This window comes from Pezoporus flaviventris, unplaced genomic scaffold, assembly GCF_033815535.1.
Source record: "Pezoporus flaviventris isolate CSIRO_AGI_PZ_B2104156 unplaced genomic scaffold, CSIRO_AGI_Pfla_v1 ptg000047l, whole genome shotgun sequence".
Taxonomy (NCBI): Eukaryota; Metazoa; Chordata; class Aves; order Psittaciformes; family Psittacidae; genus Pezoporus; species Pezoporus flaviventris.
In genome coordinates this window covers 10,967,075-10,990,996 of record NW_026892595.1, presented here as the reverse complement: position 1 = coordinate 10,990,996, position 23,922 = coordinate 10,967,075, and the positions used below count along the sequence as shown (strand labels likewise).

Below are 23,922 nucleotides of genomic sequence, written 5' to 3'. Positions count from 1 at the left end.
ATAGGACTTATACTGACATGTAGAAGTAAAAATGGATCTTCAGCAATCATACGGGAAAGAAGAGACCAAACACTGAGCAAGCAAAGAAAAAGCAAAATAAAAACCACATCAATGACTATAGTATGTGAGGACTGGGGGAGGGAAGGGGGGGCGGAAATTAAAAAGGCAAGAATAAGAAAAGGGAATATACAGAGGACTGTAACATGCAGCCTGAAGCCACATGCAGCTTTAAGCTCAAGGCAACACTAAGTGCCTGTTGCTTGGCAATTCAATCTCGAGGTCCAACTGAAAAGACAAAACCAATTTTAGACAGTCATTTTAGTTACAGGAAGCATAGGGATTAAACAAAGAGGCTGTTCTTGAAGTAACTGAAATGTAAGTTAACCAGGGTGCATACAACCACTTTAGCTCCTGAGCTGAAAGAAAGGACTGAATTTATGATGAGCAGTGAAAGCCACAGTAAAATTTCATGGCAGCAGGAATACATTTAAAAGCAAACCAACCACACAATAAAGAGAAAAGATGACCCCCAAAATTAAGAGTGACAAATGGAAGTAGGAGACATTGGAGATTTGGGGGGGGGGGGAGGGGGTGGATGGAGATAAAAACAAACAAACAAAAGAAATCTTCAGTTTTTCTTCCTGAACATGATTACATGTAGTTCAAGCTGATTGCAGATCTCTCAAAAGGATGTATCGGATACACTGATAAGAAAATGTAACCAGAGGAAGAGTGCTTAAAAGTTATAGATATCCCTGATTGATAACTAGAGTTCTCCACGAGAGGACAAAAAAAAAAAAAAAAAAAAAAAAGAAACAGAAGATCAAGTACAGTAAGTATATTCTCAAGCAGAGCAGAGAAGACTGTCAGACTCTTTCAGCCTCTGAAAATCAGAACAGCAAAAAAGCCTAGCACAAAGCCATGGGAAGTGTCATCAAGGAAGAGAGAATAATTATTAGCTCCAGGGGCTGCATGGACAATCACCGTGGACTCCAATGCAGAAGGTTCTGCAATGAATTTACAAAGCCCTAACAACGCTCAAGCATCACAAGCCAGCTCAGCAGTTCTCAGCTGCGGCCACCAGGGACTATATACTGCCCTCATTAAAGCAAAACACTTAGCGCGGTCCCAACAACAATGCTGTCTTGGTGAAAAATAAAGCTCTAGGCATAGCGAAGAACAAGAAGCCATTTAGGTAACGGTCTCGTTCTCCATCATTATTCTAGAATTGACAGTTTGAAAACGGGGATTTAGTTTGGAGGGACAGAAGACAAAATAAATAAAAAATATCTCCATGATGCCCTGTAAGCAAATGGCTAGTGAAAACTGTAAACCTGCTGCCAAACATTAACCTAGAACATGAAGCCTAGGTAGGCAGGTCTAAACAGATCTGCTATGAAATCTAGAGAGGGATAAAGAGACTAAAGAGAGAAAAGATCTGCGCATGTCATTCATTTTAATGATTTGTTTCTATCGTTTCTGGGTAAAGGAAATAACAAAGAGCAACTCAAAATATGCAGGAAATCTAAGGACTCATCTGCTTCCATTTCTGGGCCACAGGTGTTTATGCTAGGAGTATCACTGGGTCTCTAGGATGACAGCTAAAGCCTAAAAATTAAAGATCAACTCATATGAAACATTGTCTGGACCCAGCTTTGTCAGAAAATGGGGCAGGCTTCCATATTTCATCCAAACAAAACAACCAAGGTTCAATTTAAACAGAACCAGTGGACAGCATAATAAACAAAATGCAACTTAAAATGTCATGACAATATCAGCAATCGTTCTTTTGAAGAGTGGCTCCTTTCCTTGGGCTATATCAGCAACTGCAGTACGTTTTCCAGATTACTGATGCTTGAAACGAAACAATTTTAGAACATTTACACTAGTGCACATGCAATGATTCTTGCTAAAATCACCAATTTGATATTTAACTTCAAAAAATTAATATAGAAGAGCTCAAGCCTGTTAAATATTCACTAAGAGTGACCGTAAGAACTCTAGAATAACCTGGCTCCACTGGATTCTCCTGCTTTCTGCTGCCAGCGTGTTGGGACTCAAAAAATTGCTATCACCACACTGCATCTCACTTGACTAAGTGACAGATTTTGCAGTAGTATAACACATCTAGAGTATTCTTTCACCTCTTGTAATGATTTTTTTTCCTTAACCATGTCATTACAAGACAGAACCTTGTGCAAACGAGTCCTGTTTTCAAGGTGCCAGTATATGAATCTGTTACTACTGACATTCAATAGATCCCAGAGCACAAGCACAGGGCTGAGAGACAGAACACTGTTTTCTAAACCAAAAAATTATCTCAAATAGTCTTACCATGGCCTAGCACAGAAACTAGCAGCTTGTATATTAATTGAGTCACACACACAAAAAAAGAAAAAAGAAAAAAACAACAACCCACCAATCTATATTTTCTGGGGGGAAGGAATCCATTAATTCCCACATTCCACAAGACACTGGTTTTCTTTCATGTTTTATTGTATCTGAGTAATCAGTGTTCTTCAGGGGATCTTTACTCCTTTTAACTGCCCCTTCAGGACTCATACCATCTCATCTTTCATTATATAACCAGACAAAAGATGAAGTTTTTAGCATTATTTTCCACCTTTGCCAACTTACACCAGATACCATCGTTTTAGGCATTCTTATCTTCATGCTTAAAACCATTAACAGATTGGGGGTGGCGGGCAGTGGAAAAGTTTTTTCGTGTTGATTTTTTTATCCACCCACCCCTGCCAGTGAAGTCTAACGGGCACCTCTGCTTGAGCAAACTACCCCTTAAGAATAACCAAAAATAAGCCTCTTACTAAATTGTTCCATGAATCTGATGCTCAGGTGAAGAATGGAAATGACTGCAATATGTGCACTTTAAGGCTTGCAGCCAAACAGCCTGGGACTCCACAAGCAGCCCTCATGCAACTTGGTGGGGAGTGTTAGGTTTTATGCTAATAGCAAGTTCTACTCTTGCAGCTGGAATGGGAAATACTCTGTATATTTGTCTGAGCTGGACTGCAAAATATTGAATACCTGATCAAGATACAATTCTATCTTGACTGAGAAATCAATTTCAGAAACCAGCCTAGCCCAGTTCTGTCTTTCCTGGCCATAGTATCAATCTGATCATTCTAACCAGCTGTCATGTAAGGCTCTCATATCTCATGACAGCAGACAGGATAACCGATACCCTGATAATAATGGGATATTGTTAATTCAATGACAGCGTCTTTGACTTAATCTGTTTGAAAGAGCACAGAGGCTGTAGGAATGCATCTCCCATATTCCAGAAGTGATGAAACTCACATTTTACAGCTTTCTGCTTTCTTTTGGTCAGAAATTTAAGAAGTTACCACACCTCTGTTAACAATTTTCTAAATACCAATTAATATTTTCTTTTATTAAAAAAAAAACCACATTTTGAGGAAGGCAAACACATAGAAGACAACTGAAATTATGTCTTAAAAAGAAAATATGGATATCTGTATTCAGTCTTAAGCAGTGTTCATATTCACAAATACATTTACAAGTTAAAAAGAAAAATGACTGCATACAAAAACTGTGCTAAAACCTTGAAATTCAATACATTTTATTCATTACAAGTTTCACCTTTAATAGGTTCACTTACAGTTCCTGTATTTCTAATAAGTTCCCTGCTGTAAAATTTATTTTGGCAAATTTCTGTCTTTTAAAAACTTTTAGAAGTAAGGACATGTCTTAAAACCTGTGTATCTATCCAAGTAAACTAGACTGGCAAGTCATTCAATTTGCAAAACCCCTTTATTTCTTTAAATGAAATAAAAACCAGGATGCTACCCTACAGACTGCTTGATGATGAAACTATGAGAAGTTTCATTCAGGAATAAAGCTACAGCCATGCAATTTAGTAATTCATTTAATGAGTCTTTCTTGTTGGAGATGTTCAAGAGATTACCGCACCAACATACTCTTTGCAGTAGATGTAGACAAGTCGCAGAATCATGGAATGATTTGGGTTAGAAGAGACCTTAAACATCATCTAGCTCCAATCTCCCTATCATTGGCTAGGAGACCTCCCACTAGACCAGGTTGTTCAAAGCCCCATCCAGCCTGGCCTTGAACACTCGCAGAGATGGGGCAGCCACAGCTTCTCTGGAGAAGGAGAAGAGCTAGGTCAACAGAGGTTAATATAACTTGAAATAAATACACAAACATATCACTCCAAACAGACAAATTAGATGCTAAGAAGTGGCCAGGATCACTGCTTTCATCTGAGATTACTGAATGAAACTTATATACAAAGTCAGAGGCAGGCAGGTGACAAAAGGTAACCCAGTACTGCAAAAAAATGCCACCAGAGACCAGGCAAGCTAACAATGAGATTCCAAACCACATACACACAAAACCAACCAACCAAACCAACAAAACAAACAAACAAAAAAAAAAAAAACAAAAAACACAGCCAAACCAAACAGGAGATATCCTGGGAATTACAGACCAGAAAGTTTATCATCCATCCTTACTAAAGGCAGGAGGGGCTACACAAATAAACTTACTGTAGTCAGGGTTAAACGTGGTCTGTCAGAAAAGATATTGCATAGCTTCTACAAAGAGAGACAGCCTCACCAACCCACCTGAGCCATTGGAGTGCATCAGTAAGAAGAGAGGAGGCCCAGCACCCACAGTACAGTCCTATTATGAAAAAGCTTTTGACAAGGTTCTACACCAAAGGCTATCAAAGAAACCAACTTGCTCCAGGATGGGAGGAAAGAGTCTTACAAATAGAAAATTAATGAACAGGATACAAAAAAGCAAGGTTTAATGGCCGGTTTTCAGGGCAGAGAATAGGCAGCTGAAAGGTCTCCTGCTGGGGGATTGGTGCTGGGACTGGCTTTATTCAGCACTTTAAATGACAACCTGAAGAAATCTCACAGTTCATAGGTGACACTATACATTTTGGGTAGATACCGGACAGTAATGAGGGAATGCCAAACCAAGCGATCTGGCAAAAAAGTGAGATATAAGAACCAGTATAGGTAAGACCAGCACCTTAAACTAAACCATGCCTACACAGAACAGAGCTCGGAGCTGGCAGCTAGAGCAACCCAAGACATGTTGCTGACAGTCCTCCAAACCCACTGTAGAGCACCAGCTGAAAGACACCACCAGAAACACACCTTTTAATATTACTGATCACAAACTGGGGGTTGAGAGGTAAAGGGAGCAAATGGGCTGCAAAATATGGTTAGGTTCATATTGCCCTGGTTTTGGCTGGATAGAATTTCTTTCTTAGTAGCTGGTGCAGTGCTGTATTTCAGCTTTAGTCTGAGAACAATGCTGATAACCATCAATGTTTTAGTTGTTGCTAAATAATGCCTTCTCCAATCAAGGACTTTTCAGTCTCTCACACTGACAGTGAGGAGGGGCACAAGAAGCCAGGAGCAAGCAGAGACAGGACACCTGACCCAAACTAGCCGAAGGGGTATTCCATACCACAGCACGTCATGCCCAGTATATAAACTGCGGGGAATTATCCAGAAGGGCATATCACTGCTCAGGTCAGGTGGGGTACCTGTCAGAAGGTGGTGAGCAATTGTATTGTGTATCATGCGTCTTTCTTGAGTTTATTCCTCTCTCTCTTTTCCCTTTTATTATTATGAAAGTATTTAACATTATTTCAGTTCTTATCTGAACATGCAGGTTTTACCTTTGTCCAATTCTCCTCCCTATCCTACCAGAAGGTGAAGTGAGTAAGCAGTTATATGGTACTTAGTTACTGTCATCTGGGGTTAAACCATGACAGTCCTTTTTGGGTGGAATGCTTCAAAAATTTCCATTCTTGCACAGCAGTCTATCCTAGCTAAAACCAGGACACACATGCATTCCCCAATAACACCATCTGGCTTTATTATTTTTATTCAGTAAATGCAAGGGTTATACAGAAGCATATATAAATAGCAAGAAACCAGCCAGAGCTCACTGACAGCATCCAGCACTCCTTTGAAGGCATTCACAGAGCTTGTGCATGACGTGGAGGGGAGACCAAGAAGACTAGCAAATGGAAATAGGCCCTCACAGGGACCAGGATATGTTCCTTGAGACACAGTACTAGACTCTTATTAAAGATTTTAAATCAAGACCAGGCAAGGATGTTTAGTATTCTCAATTGCAAATAGCACTTTTTCTTTAAATTACATTATTTCTTAACTGATACATGGTTATAAAAAAAAATTCTCTTCAGAAGCCATACTGCATGACATCACTAAGGAAAAGATTATTTAAAAAGAAAACAGAAGTAGGTATCTCCAGTGACCAAATGAATATCCAACCACACAAAGTCAGAGATCAAAACGGTATCTAACTACACAGAGACAGAGATTTTCAACCAATGAATTACAAGGACCTGGAAACCAGGAAGCAACTGATCTACTTCAGCTATTGTCCTTAAACCTAAGTTCACTAACCAGAAAATTAAGGTCTTTATAAATCATATCCATCTGGAGGTAAGAAAGGTAAGTGTGTGAAAGGCATAAATCATCATGATTGAGGAAATTAGTAGGTCAGTAACTCATTGATAGATAAGTCTCCATCTGTCCAGCAGAGGATTGGATTTTTTTTTCTTTTTCCAAAATGAACACAGCTTTCGGGTTAAGCACCTATTATTATTCAACCAGAAAACATAAAGACTTGCACACTTTGGTATGGGAACTCTGTACCATGCAACTGAACATGAATGCAAGTTACACCTAATTTTTAAATATAGTACATAACTTATGTACAGAGGTTTCTTCCTTCACCACTGTGAGCTGCAAAATGCAAGTGACTGGCTCATACCCTCAATCTGTATTTCCACTGTCGAAACATTCTCAGCAGATAGAGGCCAACATTTTAATTCACTAATTTGTTTTGAATGCTGCTGGTCTAGCTTGTAGTGTTGGAAAGCTGCTGGAGCAGAAATATAAAGAGGACAATATTCAGTAGAATAGAAACTACAAACCACACAGCTTTCAAACTGACCAAAGAAATAATTTCTATTCTACCTAACAGATAGACAGACTCAGGATGGAAAATAAGCTTATTTCAATCAACTGAAAGAAGTGTTTGAATTGAGTAAGATTTCCTTTCCACCAAGTAAGATTTTAAATAATTCCTAATAGGAAATGGGAAGAGGTTTCCATATAGGATGGATTTTTACAGACTTTTTTCTGCTGTAACACTGTAGTACCACTGTTACACACAACGCTAAGTAAAGCGATTGCTAATATGATTGGAAACTGTCACAAATTAAATGGCATACAGTCCTTCTACTCTCCCATCACAACATCTATATCACATAAAAGAACACTACAGAAATGGTGATTATGAACTATAAAAGCTAATCTAAATCAGTTTGAAATTTAATAAAACATTGATCAATCAAACTGTAGAATTATCTGCAATATTTTTCAGAGTAGGTAAAAAACAATTATTGCCTCTTAAAGGAGAAGCTATTCACCCCAAATCAGTGCAATAAGGCTACTTCACAGCTTTCACAGGTTCTCATCAGCACTGCCTTTTTTTCAACAGGCAAAAGCACTTTTCAGTGCTGGAGACAGCAGCATTTCAGAATTATAGCCCATGTATAAAAGTAAGGCTTCCGTAGTTCTTCCTTTTGTCTTTAGTCAGAGAAAGATTGCAGAGTGACTTTATTTCAACAGCTCCTACACATCTTCTGGTTTTCTCTGCAGATTTTCCAGATTAACACTGAGAAGGAAGAATTTCACATCCAGCAAAGACAAGGGACTGCTTAGGAGTTATCTTCGCTTCTCATTCCACCACTCATTTGCTTGACATCAAGAACAGTCTGTAACGCCGGTAAACTGGGTCGTTCCAGAAATCTGCATTTAGCAGTCCATCAGATTAGAGCCCAGTAATATACAGTCCTACTTTGAAGTGTTCCATTCAAACTGTGTTACTGTTTGCATAACTGTAACATACACCACATGTACCACACATTACCACACACATAAGATTGTAAACAATCACTATTATACAGACCTAACAACATCCAAACAAGGTTGATAGACACAAAAACAAGAAACAAAAGAAACCCCAAATCTCATAGTTTGGGGAGAAACAACAATTTTAGGCTGCAGGAAGAAACTAACAAACAAAAAAAAACCCAAACCTACTGCTCAGGAGCCCAAAATTGACAGAAGCAAACTTTCAATGGGTCCAGCATACAGCTAAACAAAAGCACAAACACTAACAAGTCAATCCAAAGCAAAACTGCATGTTTTCATATGCTGCATGAATTTTGTTAGCCCCCTAGGATGCTGTAGAAAACCAAAACATTTCAGATATACATTAATTTCCTCCTTTACTTCATTTTAATATCAGACCTATTCTTAGAGATTAAAATCCCTTTGTTATCGCTTATACTTTCATTCTTCCTGGCTCAGCTGTGCAACAGCACCATGGCCTTTTTGTTACTGGCTCTGCTGAGAGCACAAGGAGCACCACCCCAACTAAGGGACATTTGATATGCTTAATTCCATTCTTTTAATTTTAACAAGTACTTAAAATAGCACCAAAGATACCTCCAAATATCTTCCTAGTTTTCTCTAGATCTTATTAGAAAACACTGTTAATTGTAAAAGAAATCCAGACAGAGCATAAAATGTTTATCATTCAACAGAATGAAATTAAGACGGCCTCTAGGAGTTTTCTTTACACATCTTTACAGGCAAAGATGATGATCACAGTCCACAGCAGTCAAGTAGTGGAAAGCCATTTACAAAACTGCATGTTAGGCTAACTGTGTGGCTGTTCTGGATACCAACATAGGCACATAGATGAGAACTTCTGCAAAGGAGATGAATTTGAAACAAGCATAAAAACCTACAGCCTTGCTTAAGCACCAGAGGCCACCAGTACAGGTTAGCTACCATTCCTTGCCAAGAAATTGGCCACTCCTTTCAATGAATTACAGGTCAAATAAAAGAACTTCTAGGAAGAAAAACAGCTCATTTGCAATTTGAAGATTAAGCTATTATGGATACATCCTTAAAGGATTAGTGAAGTGGGAAGTATAGAGAGGAAGAGCTGAAACATTATTGCTGCTGCAGACAGAAGAACAAGGGAAAAAAAAAAAAAGAAAATCAAGATTGCTTGTTTTATCCGTCAGGACTGCTTGTTTTATCCTTTTCACAGTGCTTTGCATAATGTCAGTTCCCTTGGGTTCCCAAGCACAGTAGTTTCCTGCTGCTATATGTCCTTTTACGCAGCAAAAAAGAAGAAAAATATAATCTGAAAGAAATCAAGGAAGTATCATATGAATGAATTACCAGGGAAAGTTAACAGTAAATGTCTTTAAAACTACTTATAATGGTAGATTCTGAAACACTTTTGTGTCTTCAAGAAAGGAACCAACAATGAAAGCAAAAAAACCCTGGATTTCCTTGGACAACATCCAAGGAGAAACTTAACAAGAAACAATAAAGAAAGCCTATTTTTATGGAAAATACAAGTTTCACAAGTCTAGATGTCTCGATCATTTTTAAATGAGGCAATTGTGAACAAAACCATCAGGGAACGTTATGCATACCCAATACATAATGTAATCCATTCTGTAAGTGCCCCAACATGTATCAGCAGCTTACCTGGAAGTTCAGCACTTAGAACAAAGTGAAATTAAAACCAAAAAACACAAAAACCCATATCCTGCAACATCCTCAGTTACAAATCTGGGCAGTTATCCTTAGTGCTTCAATATGGTGACCCCTGTGAGCAATTAAGCTACTCTGTAGTTCAGAACAACTTTGTTTTAAAGTATCCAAGCAAATAATCAGAACAGTGGCTTCACACGCTTCTAATAATTAGCATTTGTTATGAAAAAAGTTTCCAGAACCACTGGAAATCTCACTTCCACATACAACTTAAGTAAAGGACTCAAACAGAAAGTTTAAAACCATGAAGGGATGGACAACTGTGTCTCAATAACACACTGAGAAAAAAATACACAATTACTTTCATGGAATTAACTGAGACTACAGCTAAAGCCATTAGAAACAAATCTGGATTTTCTAATGCTTTTTTTTGTTTGAACTAGTGCAATGGAGTTCATCCCTGCCTCAATGTTGATAGTGTATTTGGGGGCTTTTTTGACTGCAAGTACCACAACAGGAGCCAATTCTTAAGGTTTAAAAAATAAAAATTTGAAGAACCCCTCCCTCATCCATCACTTAAACCTCACATCCATTATTTAAACCTAGGAATTACAAAGATCCTCATTGTCCACATAAAGGTCTGCTACTACTATCACCTAGTCACGTATTACAGGAGTTACTTATTTTTTACAGTTTGGGGCAAGAAACTTAAAACATATTTCATCTTCCCAACAGAGAACTCCGATGCTGTGATTAACAGCACATTAAAATCTAAATCCCTGCAAAACTACAAGACCTGCTTAATACATATTTTGAACAAGCAGTAGAAAACAATCTTGAAACAGGTTTAGACCATTAGACATGATGTTTAATCACTAGCCCAACAACTTGATTCCTCAAAGGGGAGGAACTGAGGTATCAAGCTGTGACATGGCTCCATGTCACTTCACAGCATAAGACTGTCAGAAGTCACAGTGAATATCCTATTTGGCATGCAAAGACAAAACAGTCTCACAAAACAAGGCAAGAAAAGCCTACAGCTCATAGTTTTGACACAATCATCTGAAAAAAAGTGATGTCATAATTGCATACATGTCTCACTAAATCAAACACTTCCACAGCTTAGAAGACTGAAGCAGTATCAGCAACCTAGATTTTCTCTAAAACATTTGGAGATGATGCACACTCCATGATTTAGTAACACTGCACCCACATATGTTAACCTTAAAAAGCAGCAGGGAGGAGGCCTGCCTTAAGTGTTAGAAGAGCAACCAAAATAAGTCTCTGGAGTGTGATATTCCGTCAAGAAGTAGAAAAAAACTTGAGTTTCTGGGCTACCCTTCCTCAGTTCCCCTTTCTTGTCCTCCTTATCTGCATCTTGCCTGTCAGAGAAGACAGAAAACCTGTGTGGGTACAGGTAGGCTGCGCTTGCTGAGGACTTGAGAGCATTTCTTGAACAGGTACAGCTCTCATTCACATGCCTCTTCCCACTTGGAAGGATCACTCCAGGTGCTCAAAGTGCCCCAAAAGCTCCACAGCAAAAATACCTTTGTCTAGATTTATTATTTTGTTTCTGGACAATGACCCATTCCAAGCCACAGCTATGGCAGTGCCAGACAATAAATAATAGAATCATGGAATAGTTAGGGTTGGAAAGGACCTTAAGATCACCTAGGTCCAACCCCCCTGCCATGGACAGGGACACCTCCCACTAAATCATGCCACCCAAGGCTCTGTCCCACCTGGCCTTGAACACAGCCAAGGATGGAGCATTCACAACTTCCCTGGGAAACACTAACATATTCAGAGATTGCAATTTTTTCTGAAAAACACATTACCAAATCTATGTCCAACAGCTTTACTTATATATAACATACGAATTCACAACTTCAGAACTGCAGTGATGTACATGTTGCGTGTCAATACACTTACATAAAACAGACCACACCAAATCTATTACTGAGAATTTTCACAAGTCTCCCATAATGCCTTGTAATACCGTAAGAGCCACACAGTTTGTTGTGGGGCTCATTTCTGCTAAGGTTCTTACAGAGGAATGCCAAGAGGTAAATTCAACATCAACCATTTACTATAAACTGAAGTCTTAAAGGTGCATCCACATCAACTTTTTAGTGCAGATCAGAAGTGCACGTGTAAAGCAAACTTCCTTATTGTAGCTACTAACTGCATGTCATGAAGCAGTCCTGGAGTGGATGAACTTTTGGATTTCTGTGGTGGATTTCTTTTGGACAGAACTGGACTGTCATATGTAAAACCTGGAGCACAAGCAGCACACTTCAACACAAACAGGCACTGAGCCCATGCAGCCAGCCTGGAATTAGTTCAATGCCAAAAACAATCAAAGTAAAAAAATATTTTAAAAAAATCCCTGAAATGCAAACAGTACAGACACCAATTCCTCAGCACCAAATACTGAGTTCTACAGACACAACCCAGTCAGACCGTGCTATTTGCTAAGGTACACAACAGCTCCCCTGTTCCAGTGCTCTTGAAAGGAGCCTATTAGTCCACATCCAGCTCATCTAGAGGGGTTGTGGCTTCCTGCAGCCAAAGAAATCCAACTCTTTGGTTTTCACATCTTGTACTTTCTTGGGGTTGTTCACATACCAGTGTCTCACATCCTGTAGGACCAAAATCAGGTTCCGCATGCACAGCCTTGCCTTTGTGATGCAGCATCATCTAGCAAACCCATGATCTAACAATGAAATCAATACAGTGCTCTTAGTTCCCTACAGTAAAGCCACATGAATGGATTAGAGTTTGATTCAAACTAAATCTCATGTGTCACAGGAAGGCATAAGCAAGTAATGGAGAAAATACCCCTCTCAACATTTTTGGGGGTTATATATTTATCCACAGTGCTGGCCACCAAGCCCTACCTGTGTGTTAATTCTCCCTCAGGAACTTGAGCTCCCAGGCCTTCTACTACCTCAAAGGGCTCTTGTATGAAAGCAAATACAGAGTGAGTTTCTCCACTGCACGGGCCTAGCAGAACATTTAATATAAACCTCTTCCCTTATCCAATTACCCAGTAGAAGCCCAAGCCTTAGTCAGAAATTCCTTGATACATAACATACTGCTCTGCACAGGCCAATTCCAGGAACAAAGCTAATGCATTTTGACATATCTTCACAAACATTTCCTAAAAATGTATTGATCAGATCCCTTGTATCCAAGAACAGTATCACAAAGTCGCAAAAGACATTCAGAGGCCCGTAATGCCTTCATTACTGCAAGCCAAAAGTAGAGAACTAGGTGATTCTCTTAAAGACATAAACAGTCATAATCAAAAGCATATTTTGCGAGGAGATCCACAGGTTCAACTGATACCAAGCTGATTAATCCAGAGCATATCATATTTATGCCATTATCAGCTATTGAAAGCTGTAAGAGACAATAAAATTAACTTGATCAGTTCATCTGTTCACTAAACAAGCTTGTAGCTCCCCAGATCTTCCTGGAATTTTTTCACAAAAGTTGACATCACACTTGCATGCTCTCATTCTCAGGTAACAGGGTAGTTTTATACCCTGCGAGTGTGCATAGCCTCTGGTTTAATTCTGCTGCTTCATGTTAGTTTTTAGATGAATACTATTTGGTCCTGATCCCCTTGTCAGTTTGAAACTGGCAATACTGAAGTGAATACTGAAATAATTATTACATCTGATCTGTCAAGAGTTTAGGATTCTATTTTCTTCAGTAACCACTTGGGGGAAATGGAAATGTAATCTTTTCTCAAGCCAAAGGTTATCTTATCTCCCCATTTCACTAGGTCAGCTTCTTGAGAATAACAAGGTTCTAAATGAGCCATCTGAATTAAATGCATCATCAATTTAAGAATCACCCAGGAAACAGAAAGGTAGAGCAAATTCTCAAATTGTTCAGAACAGCCATAGTAACAAAGTAGCAACGCAGAACTTCTCATATATGCTATGCTACCATTAGATCTAATGGATTAACATGGTATCCTTGCACAAAACTCAGAACCTTCTTAATCTAGGTGCTCAGCCCTAATACCGCGGTTGGACAAGGGGACCCCCAGAGGTCCCTTCCACCCTCAACCATCCAGCTAGCACCTACAGATTTGCCAGCCAACCCCTTCTTGCAGTCAAGCACTGAGAACAGTTATTCTAAGAGTCAAGACAATCACAGCCTTACTCTTTCCTCTGTCACTCTATGTTTATAATAAAAATCACTTCCATGAGATCACCCTCTAACCCTCAGTCACCCAACTTGGAAAACACTACAGCAGCTTCAAAGCTAACACCCTGCCAGTGCTGGATGACAGCTAGCTGACAATGTCAAGAGAATTCCACAAGTCCCTTTAAAAGACGAAACGCAAAATCCTTACTCATGCAAGCATAGAGTGGCAGCTAAACAAAACAATAAAAATCACCAGTCCTCTCCAATCCCAAGGAAAAATCTGCAGCCAGAGGCTTCATGGTAGAGAGCTACAGGACTTCCCACAACCCCTTCCGCACCTTGTCAGCTGAGGTCAATATCAGCTTCTGACATCACATCAGAGATTCAACAAGCAGCTGATACCACAATTCTTCCATCAAAACCAAAGCCGCTTTAATGCCTTAAGGAAGCATTGGAATCCTATCCTTTATTTTTTCAAAACACAAGATGACATGTTTAGAAAAATTCTGGCAGCTATGATATACTACTGTTAACAAACATGGTCAAGCATCCCTATCACAGATGCAGAAGATACATCCTGCATAAAGAAATGCTACTTTTCCCAGGAGTACATGAAGGGATTATCAGGACACAATACAAGGCAGTGAACACCAAGAGCAATACAGGAAGGGAGGGAGCAGGTAGAAAGCAAGCTTTGATGAATGAAAGGTAATGAAACAGTCCAAAGGATTCACCTGAGCACAGGGAATAAAACCATTAGCACCAGAACTACAAAAAGTTAATCACAGCATTTTAGTCGAAGGCATCCCAACTAAAACAATAGTGACATACAAAATAACCAGTAAGCTCTATTAAACCACAGCTTTTAAAAATAGCAGAAAACATGAAGGAATACGCAAACAGCACAAAGAGACATTATGGTAAAAGGCAGCTACATGTTAAGACATCCAAGCTAGGCTACAGCACACCGGAGATTTGTGCACTTCCCTTGACCCTGTTATGAGACCTGTTACCCTTCTCATGCAGTTGCAGCTATCTAGAGAGCCACTGCAAGTCAGAACCCTGCTTCAGCATCTTGTTTGAAACTTCAAGTACAGGTCAGAGGTGGAGAAGCAAACAGCAGGAACAAACGATTCAGTGTGGAAGAACCTGTAAACCTACACAGCACCTTCCAATGCTTACAAGTTCCTATTGAAGCTCAACTTCAACACTATAAATTCTATTACTGTACTCACAGGTATATTCTGCTCTATGAACAGAGTGTCTAATATTATTTACACTTCCAGTCTTGGCTATAATTACATTATGAGCAACTTGCATATACTTACAACTAACAAAACCTTGTTTCATTTGCATTGCACTTTCAACAACTTTTTCCCTGCTCGCACATCACAAGTAATTCAAGTTCTCCATTAAAAGAGTAAAAGCATGAACTAGCAGAACATTTGCTTCCTAAAAGTGATATTATGTATTGATAAACACATAGGTCCACAAGGTACAGATGCAGCCCTACAAAAAGAGTTTGCATACCGGATCTGAACATCACTAATCAAAACAAACAAAACTGTGTTTCACTACATTACCTAACACTAAAATTGCCTTTGAGAAATTAAAACAGATTTTTGGTCTCATGAAAGTGAAACCTGGGTAGCAGTGTTTGCTGTGCTGTATATATGTGGTGTTCCATAGTACTTAACACCAGATGTTTAAGAAGGAGTAAAAGAAGGAGATGAAACTGATTCAGAATCCCCCTAATCATCATTAACAACCACAGCCAGGAGTTTCCAAAACAGGACCCTTAAATTGCAGACACCTTTCCTCTCTTTGTAGGCAGGGCCTTAATAAAATGCACCTGGAAGTATTGCTACTATTCTCAAAAACTGTAAGAACTACATCAGAATAAACTTTCAGGTTGTCAGGGAAGCCATTCAAATAGCAGAGGTGCTAAGAGACAAAGAACAAACAAAACATCTTTTGGGGACACTGGGTGAAGTAACTATAAAGAATTACAGACAGTTATTGAGAGGAATACCAACTGGCAGAAGACAACAAAAAAAGGAATTGTAAGATGCACAAAGAAAGATCAAGCAAGATCACACACACGCAGCAGAGCATCTGGAGATGAGGAGGGCTGTCAAGTGAAAGGCAGGACAAGCAATACAAGCTAAAGATGCCAAGTGGCTGCAAAACCAGCAACCACATCTAAAACATACACAAAAAACATGCGATGAAAGTTTTTGGAACAGGAGTTCCTGTCTTGACTACACATGCGTAAAAAAATATCAGAAGGTGCATAATAAATGCTTTAAGATAATCTTAAGTGTTGCCTAGCAATGAGAGGTAAAAAACATACATAATAAGCAAAATACAACTAAAGTAAACAATCACCAAGCCACTATCAAAGCAGTCTACCACATGGCACACAGGAGAGAAAACAGGAGACGTGACACATAGCAATGCACAATCGTAAGAAGATACGGGACTAGCAGCTATTGCAGAATGAGGGAAAGATGAAAAACAGCCATACCCAGGATACACACGGAAAGTGGAAGAAGCCCACAAGCTACTTCAGTCTAGATGCATTTGGAGAAAAATAGATATATTCAGAAGAGCAACGCAGTAAAACACACAAAGGTGAAGCGGGAGAGGGAGGGCTGATTTATGGTGGGGCCAGAAGGAGAAAAACCACAACAGTCTTTGAAGGAGAAGAGAGCCCCTGCAGAGGGAGAGAAGAGGCTGGGAAAAGGACTGGAACTGGGGCACGGGGGGGAGGTGGTGGTGGTGGTGTCCCGGACCGCCGCGGCAGAGCCAGGCAGCCGCACGCGTGCCAGGGACGGAGGCGGATGACAGCGCCAGGCGAGAAGGCGAGGTGTCGGCAGCTTGCCCGGCACCCTGTGCCGCGGGGAGCGGCGGCGGAGGGGGGAGCCAGCCAGCCATGTTCGGCGGGGGCAGGGACGGCGATGACAGGCGAGGCTCGTGCCCGCGGGAAAGGCCCGCGTCTATGGGGCGGGCCCCGGCCCCTCGCTCACCTGCTGCACCCCCAGGAAGTCGTAGAAGTTCCGCGGCACCTCCTCCACCAGGTCGAAGAGTTCCAGGTCGCCGCTGTCCCAGGCGCGGGCGCGGGGCGCCGCCAGCCCCAGCAGCGCCAGAAGCGGCAGTAGCCGGAGACGCGGCGCTGCCCACTGGCTGCCCATGACCGCGGCCCCGGCGGTATCGAGGACGTGGCCGGGGAGGCGCCGCTGGGGCCACGCACGGCCCAGCGACAGCTCCGCTCTGACGGGAAAGAGACAGGCCCAGCCCTTCCCAGGACGAGTCTCACAGGGGAGGGGAGGGGGGGGCAGAACGCTCTCAGCCTGGCCAATCGCCGCCTCCGCAGGCTGTGACGTCGGGTACCCCGGCAACCGCTGGCGCTCGCGCAGTCAGGGGCTGTGGGGGAAGGGCGAAGGGGGCGGGGGTAGCGGGCGAGCTGGCGGAGGAGCGGCGGGGGCTCGTCGGGCCCTGGCACGAGCCGGGTGCTTGCGCCCGCGCCGCGCCTCCTGCCGGCCCTTCCGCCCACCGCTCCTTCCCGCGCCGCAGCCCCTGCGGTCACCCGCGGGCGGGCACGCGCGCAGCCCGCGCCGAGCACCCTTCCCTCCCGCAGCCGCCACCGGGACAGGCTCGCGGGTTCCGTTGTCCGCCGGCGCACGCAGCAGGGAAGAGGCGGCGGGAGAGCGGCCCCGCGTGCCCCCCGGGCGCTGGATTCCCCTCAGACGTGCGCTGGGGTTATTAATTCCTTAAGGATGCGTTCGGTTATTGGAGCTGGCTTCACCCTAAAATCACTGCAGTAAATTGCCGACAGCGGATAGGTTTTTCAGCGGTTTCCACTGGACCTTTGTGCTTTCCCTGCTTAAAATTAATACAAATGCTAGGTGAGAAATAAAGAGACTGAGCGGCTTAACAATACAAATTATCAATGTCAAATCACTTGTCCGTGGTACGTCCAGACTGCTTGGAACACCCCATCTGTTTAACCAGTTAGGCCTGGTTAATAACTCACTATGAGAATCTTCAAGAAAAGACAGTTTCACACGCCCCAGAAACATCCATGAACTCAATCAAGTTCTGAAAACATTTTTTTTTTCAATAAAAAAACCAATCCCGAATGCAAATCTCATGCACCTGAGGTCACTGAAGAGGAGCTAACTGCCATTTACAAAATCACTGTACAGTAGTAGAGCGCTGCCTTGGATACTACGTGGGAATAGCAAGATACGGCTTTAAAATATGCTCTAGTTAATTCAGAACAAGGACTTGAATCAACATAGCCATTATCAATTTTCCAACTCATAGAGTAGTCTTAGGTAGTCTCTTCTATTGAAACTGTTCCCTTTTGTATAAACTATTTAAATATTAATTAGATTGGTATTTAAACTCGTGTTTCCATATCCCACGTGCATGCCCACTGCGCTGATAGGATCACGATTCTGCCTCTGGCTCTGTTTTCTGAAAAGACACCTAAACCCATTTGCCAGGAAATGATAATTTAACCAACAGTGTCTGATGTTTTAAATTCACCCTTCTCGAAAAGGAGTGCTTAACTGTTCATTCTGATCTTCTTACAAAAGTGCTTCTCCCACTTGATCAGAGCCAAAAAAAATAATCCTTTTCTAGAGAATGCCAAAGTAAAGGGAAAACCACGGGCTAGTTAATTCATCACTCCTTTGTTTTGTTGGAGTAACTGAACCTGGTATAGACCAGTTTCTTCCCTTGTCCTTATTTTCTTAATCTGTTGTGTTTTGCACACCAGTATTAATGGGGTAAATTCCCTTTGTTGCCTGGTGTATCTACGTTCTCCACGCTCTGAAGCCTCGAGCTTTATTGCACAAAAATACCAGCTTTGGATTCAAAGAGTTACTTCCTCATAAGGTTGTAGAACAAAGTTTAAAGATGCAAAGTACCCTCAGAAACCAGGGGCAAATAAAGAGTTCAGAAAGGTGGTATTATTTTTAAACCAGGATAAAGATTTTTCTTTAATATGTGGGATTAACAACACTCCATCGCTCTTAATAGACGTTTTCCAAATTCTTCCCTTCTGACTCATTCTGTATTTTCCATATCTCCTTCGTCTTGCCTCATTAGCTTCTAAGCCTCCTTAGTTAAGTTGACCTAGTGCAATAATCAACCTCAAAGAGAAGCATTTGTTATTTCCATCTTATTTTTCATCATTCAGAGTTTTTTATGTAGAATGACCCCTTTCAAAATCCACCCCTGGCTGCGCTTGCTGGAGCTGTTAAAACAGCCTTCAAAAAAACTGATAAAAACAGATGATCTATTCTGTTCTGCTGGGACCCAGAGAAACCGTTCTAACACTGACAACCAACTGCAGGTAGTTTGTGTCTTCAGTCCTTTGAGAGCAAGAGCAGATGATAGCTATTTTGAAAGAAACGTCTCAGAATTCTTCAGGTAAATCATGGTTTCTTTCAATCAAGAGAAATGCGAATTTGGAAGGGGTAATAGGGGGGAAAAGTGCACTAATAATGGGATTATGGTTATTTAAAATCCATATTTAAGAGTTATCTTACGTTTAAGTCAGCATACTTAAATTATTCCAGTCGGGTTTAGCAATGTGGGAAATCTGAATATTCATTTTTATTTTGATGTTTAAACCATTGGAAGAGCAGGCCTGATACTGCATGTAACATTTCTAAAAAGGATTTATTCTTTTTTTTTCATTTCTAGACAATGAGATTAGTTTAAATGTTTCCATAAAAATCATTCTATGTTCCAAGAATAAATAATGAAATTTTGGGAAGAAAATGCTGAAAGTGCTGTTAAAACGCTACAAGCACCACCATAACAATGACACATTATCATTTTCTGATTCCTCTGTTTTCCTCTTTAAAGTCATGAGAAGTTATTTTTTCTTGATGAGTCATTATAGCCCTTCCCCCTTCTCCAATACTTCAATTAATCCAAGTCACACTAAGCTTCCACAGTATAAAATAAATCAGTTCTGTCTCCCGGTTTCAGAGAAAGCATTAAAACACAAACCAAACTTGATAACAAGCATTGCTGAATGTATCTGCTGTGAGCCTGCAATGACACACAAGAGATCTCCAGTGACACATGCAATGACTGGTGAATTGGGTGACCAGTGACAAAAATTTAGATCTTAGTCCTGTGAACTCGGACACAAAGGCAGCACAGAAAGTAAAGGCTTTTTCGTTACAGTCTAAAACTACTTACTTTGGGAGGTATTCGTATTTGAATACGAATTCGTATTTGAATACTCAGGCATGACATTTAAATGGCTAGAGGATCAGAGAAAGGGTTTTAATTCTGGATGTAATCTCTGCAGCAGGCAGCTCCTTTAAGAGCTGTGAAGGCAAGGATGGCATTTTCTTTCTCTGCCCTGAGTTTTTCTGCGCATGCAGGCGGGCATCACTGAATCAGGTATGTTCGGACACGAAGCTCTCCTTTGCAAACCATAAGGGAAGGATGCATACACAGAAATAATTTGTTTAAATAAATCTCTGTTTTGATGCTAATTGGCAGTAGCACCCAAGGCCTGAGGCATGAACCGGTTATTATTAGCATTTTTAACAGCACTGAAAGACCAACATGCTTCATAAGCCCAGTAGGATTCACAACAATCATATTCTGCATAGCTAAACAGGCTGTGATTTTGATGTCTCAAACAGAAGATGTCTAGGGGACCTTATTAAGGGACCACCCCTTTGCTTCCTAAAGACAAAGCCTTATCTCCAGCAATTGGAGAGCCTGACTGCTCTGCAGTCTATTCCAGTTTTCTATTCTAGCAGTTTAGTTCAGGTGCTCGGTAATACAATTTTTGTACAGTAATAGTAGTTTTCTCTGTTAACAAAGCTGGCTTAAGAGTTTCCTGCACCCTCCCCCCAGCCCAGGCGCTTGTTCCCACCTCAGCACCACTGTTTTCTGCCTCCTCAACTGTGCTAATTCAACTCTGTGGGCCACATTATAAATCAAATCACTGAAATGATCCAAGTTCTTCCTTTAAAAAAAAAAAAAAAAAAAAAAGCTGTTTGTGTATTCATATATACACGTACACACACACAAACTCAGATTTATTTCAGCCATCCAGTTTACAGCACAACCCACAAACAGCTGTATCGCAATCCAGGGGACAGCGAACTGTGATGAAGGAGCAAGAGCAAGAGGGCAGAGCAGGCAGGAAACTGCCTGGCTTAAACTGGCTTTCCCATTGGAAAAAGCCCTTTGTATAACTACACCCGGAGAGCTGAAAGCAAGCTGTTCCCTGAGCAGTGAAGCTGAGCAGAGCAGAGCAGAGGCAGGAATTCTGTTTCACAGCTGACAGGAACGTTTGAGGACTCGCACCGGAAGAAAGGGTTCTCCTGCAAAAGCGAGGAGGGAGGCAGCAGTAACCTCGCTCCAAGGGATCCCATAGTGCTCCATCCCGATAAACAAGTGGTTATTGCCTTTTTAAGGGATTTCTTTTTAAAGCCAGCTCATTTTGCAAACGCAGTTTAGAGTGTAGCCACACCAGCAGAGGGATGGAGTGGAGACCAAGGGAAGGTAGCATTCCGCGTAGCAGTGGGAAGAGAAGGGGGACAGGATCACTTTATAGGAACCCTGCCCGCTGAAAGATCTGTTAGGAATATGCCATTTGTGTAGACCAGCTGTTACCTTAGGCCAGACATAAGTCAAAGTAATAAGAAAGAAATGTGGGAATGGAAAGAGAAGTAAAAGCAACAGAGCTAAAATCAGAAAGCTATTACGGTCCATCAGACATGAAAGAATATTATTTAGGAAACAGCTAATCCATGCCTGGTCTGGTAGCTCAGTCCCTCTTTTAGCTACGTTACAGGGTTTTTTTTCTCTTTTTCCTCATGTTACATCACTAGTGCCAAAACCCAAGCCCCTGCCTACTGAGCACGCCATACCCTGTCACACCGTTTTCCAGACTGAAAAGCTACCTGAAGCCACATTAACATCATGCAAGATGACTCACAGACTGTGGGATGGGAGAAGAAGGTTCCTCTTCAGAGTATCAGCCACATCCTAATAGGATATAGCCAACATATGAAAGCCTTGGTCATTATAAATGGCCTTTTTCCAGCATAAATGCATAACATTTTGCTGCATGACACGCCAGTAGTCTGTCATTTTATTTTAATATGTATTTTCTTGAAGAACATCAACATGGGGAGGCAGAAGTGCAGGAGGCACACAAATTTAAAGACAAAACAAAATCAGTGATTAGAAGGATTATGCTGTCTTTTTAAACAGAGTATTCTTGACACCTTTCAAAATGATCTGTGGCTTTAACTGCAAGTGGATTACTTTCAATGTCAATTTAGTTATTACTATTCCAAGAACAACACCCTGGTACTCTATTCACATATTGAGATGCTCAGCATACGCAAGCTGAAAACCTCCAGACGATTTTTGGAGAGATGTACAGCTCTTTTAGAATTTTTATCCAAGGAATGTTTCCCAGAATGATAACTCTCACTGTATGGATAACATTGCTTATCTCCAGAGAGAGGCACAACTTTAGGATGCTGTGCAGACAAACTTAATTCCCACTGCCTACAATGTAAGAACATGGAAAATCAGGGATTCACAAGGCTATACTATGTTCTCAAGACATTTATGTTAACCCTTCCAAAAAGAGCAAAATGAGAAACATGATTTTGAAATGTTGAAGGTCTCGTACAGTTTTTAGTATGATATTGATTCCTTTTGTTCTATTCTGCAGTGACCATCAAAGACTGATAGGGCTTGTTCGTGACAGGATTTTTCTTAATTGTGTGACATACCAAGCGTTGCTTAGCAGATTACTTTTACTTGTGTTCACTGAAGTGATTGGCATTTCTTTTTAATTTTAACTAATTTTTTCTAAAAGTGGTTTGTGGTATTTTTCAAAATTAATTCACCACCAGGGGGCAAAGAACTATTTCTCAGGAGAGAACATTTGATCTCGGTTTCATAGATGCATGACCCTCCCAAGGTCCTTTTCTACTTCACAGTAATCGCTGGTGTGATTTAAAAAAACCAAACTGTGCAGACCCAAAAATCGACCAGAGGGACATCTTCACCTTTTTTTTTTTTCCAAGTTTGACTGCTTTAACGTTAAAGCAATAGCTGGGACAGCAAATTGGAGGACCACAAAGAGGTGGTACAAGATGGCTGCTGCATAAGACCTGCTTTGGTCGTCCTTGTGCGTATGGTTTTACCATATCTCTACCAGGTCCCACACTGTGATTGTTTTGTCTTATACAGGAAAATAAGAGCTGTCTAGGCATTAAATAAGGTAAAGATAGCAATTCAGTACTGAAACCAGTATTCTAACACTTATCATAGAATCATTCTGTTTCAGTTGATTTTAATTCCCTGCACAATGCTTTCAGAGCTGTTCTGTTCCTGCTTGTCCCTCCTTGTATTCATTGCTTTGCCACAGAAGAGCTGATGTTAGGAATAATTAAAAAGAGAATTTGATTTGGCGGATGAGAAGAACAAGTTTAAATATCCTCTGAGAATTTTCTTATTGTTACGAAGATTATACGGTTCCATTTCTCAGTATGTAACACTCATCTCCCATTTATTAACCTGGTAGGGTATGTATGTTTGTGACATTTGCTAAGGTACCCTCCCGAGAAAGGAAGATACTAGTACCATAAAACATCGGAGTAGAGAAAAACAGTCAGGCAAATCCAAAACCAAAACCACATCCATAAAATAAATTAGTATGTATAGCTATGACCATGGATAGAGAGACTGTGCAACCAGAAACACAACATGCCAACAGTACAACATAAGAGCTTGCTCCAGCAAATGTATGTAGGAGTTAATCATGGACAACATTTGGTTTGTGGGATATCATTTCAATAAAAGAACTGAGTCTGTTCAGAGAGTGAATTGAAAGCTATGAGAGATGAGCATAAACTACAATATTTACTCAAGACTGATGTTTCTGTACCACAGGGTTTTTTGTTGGGTGGTTTTTTGGTAAATTGCTGTCCTGTTCAAAATTGAGAATAATACTTTAAAATTTGCTCATGATGTTCAAAACTTTTCCTTAATAAAATAAAGTTAAATTTCAAGTTACATAGTTTTCACATTTCAGGTTTGCATTAACAAA

General features: G+C 40.8%; 1 protein-coding gene across 1 annotated transcript in view; it reads right to left on the bottom strand.

The window, feature by feature from the left end:
- The window catches only part of DNAJC1 (DnaJ heat shock protein family (Hsp40) member C1), a 108,890-nt gene extending 91,785 nt beyond the window's left edge, over nt 1–17,105 (bottom strand). The window contains exon 1 of the mRNA XM_061468292.1: nt 16,832–17,105. Coding sequence (XP_061324276.1) covers nt 16,832–16,996 — 165 coding nt within the window. The 5' untranslated portion in view covers nt 16,997–17,105. The remainder of the gene's footprint in view (nt 1–16,831) is intronic.
- Nucleotides 17,106–23,922: the final 6,817 nt, after the last annotated feature.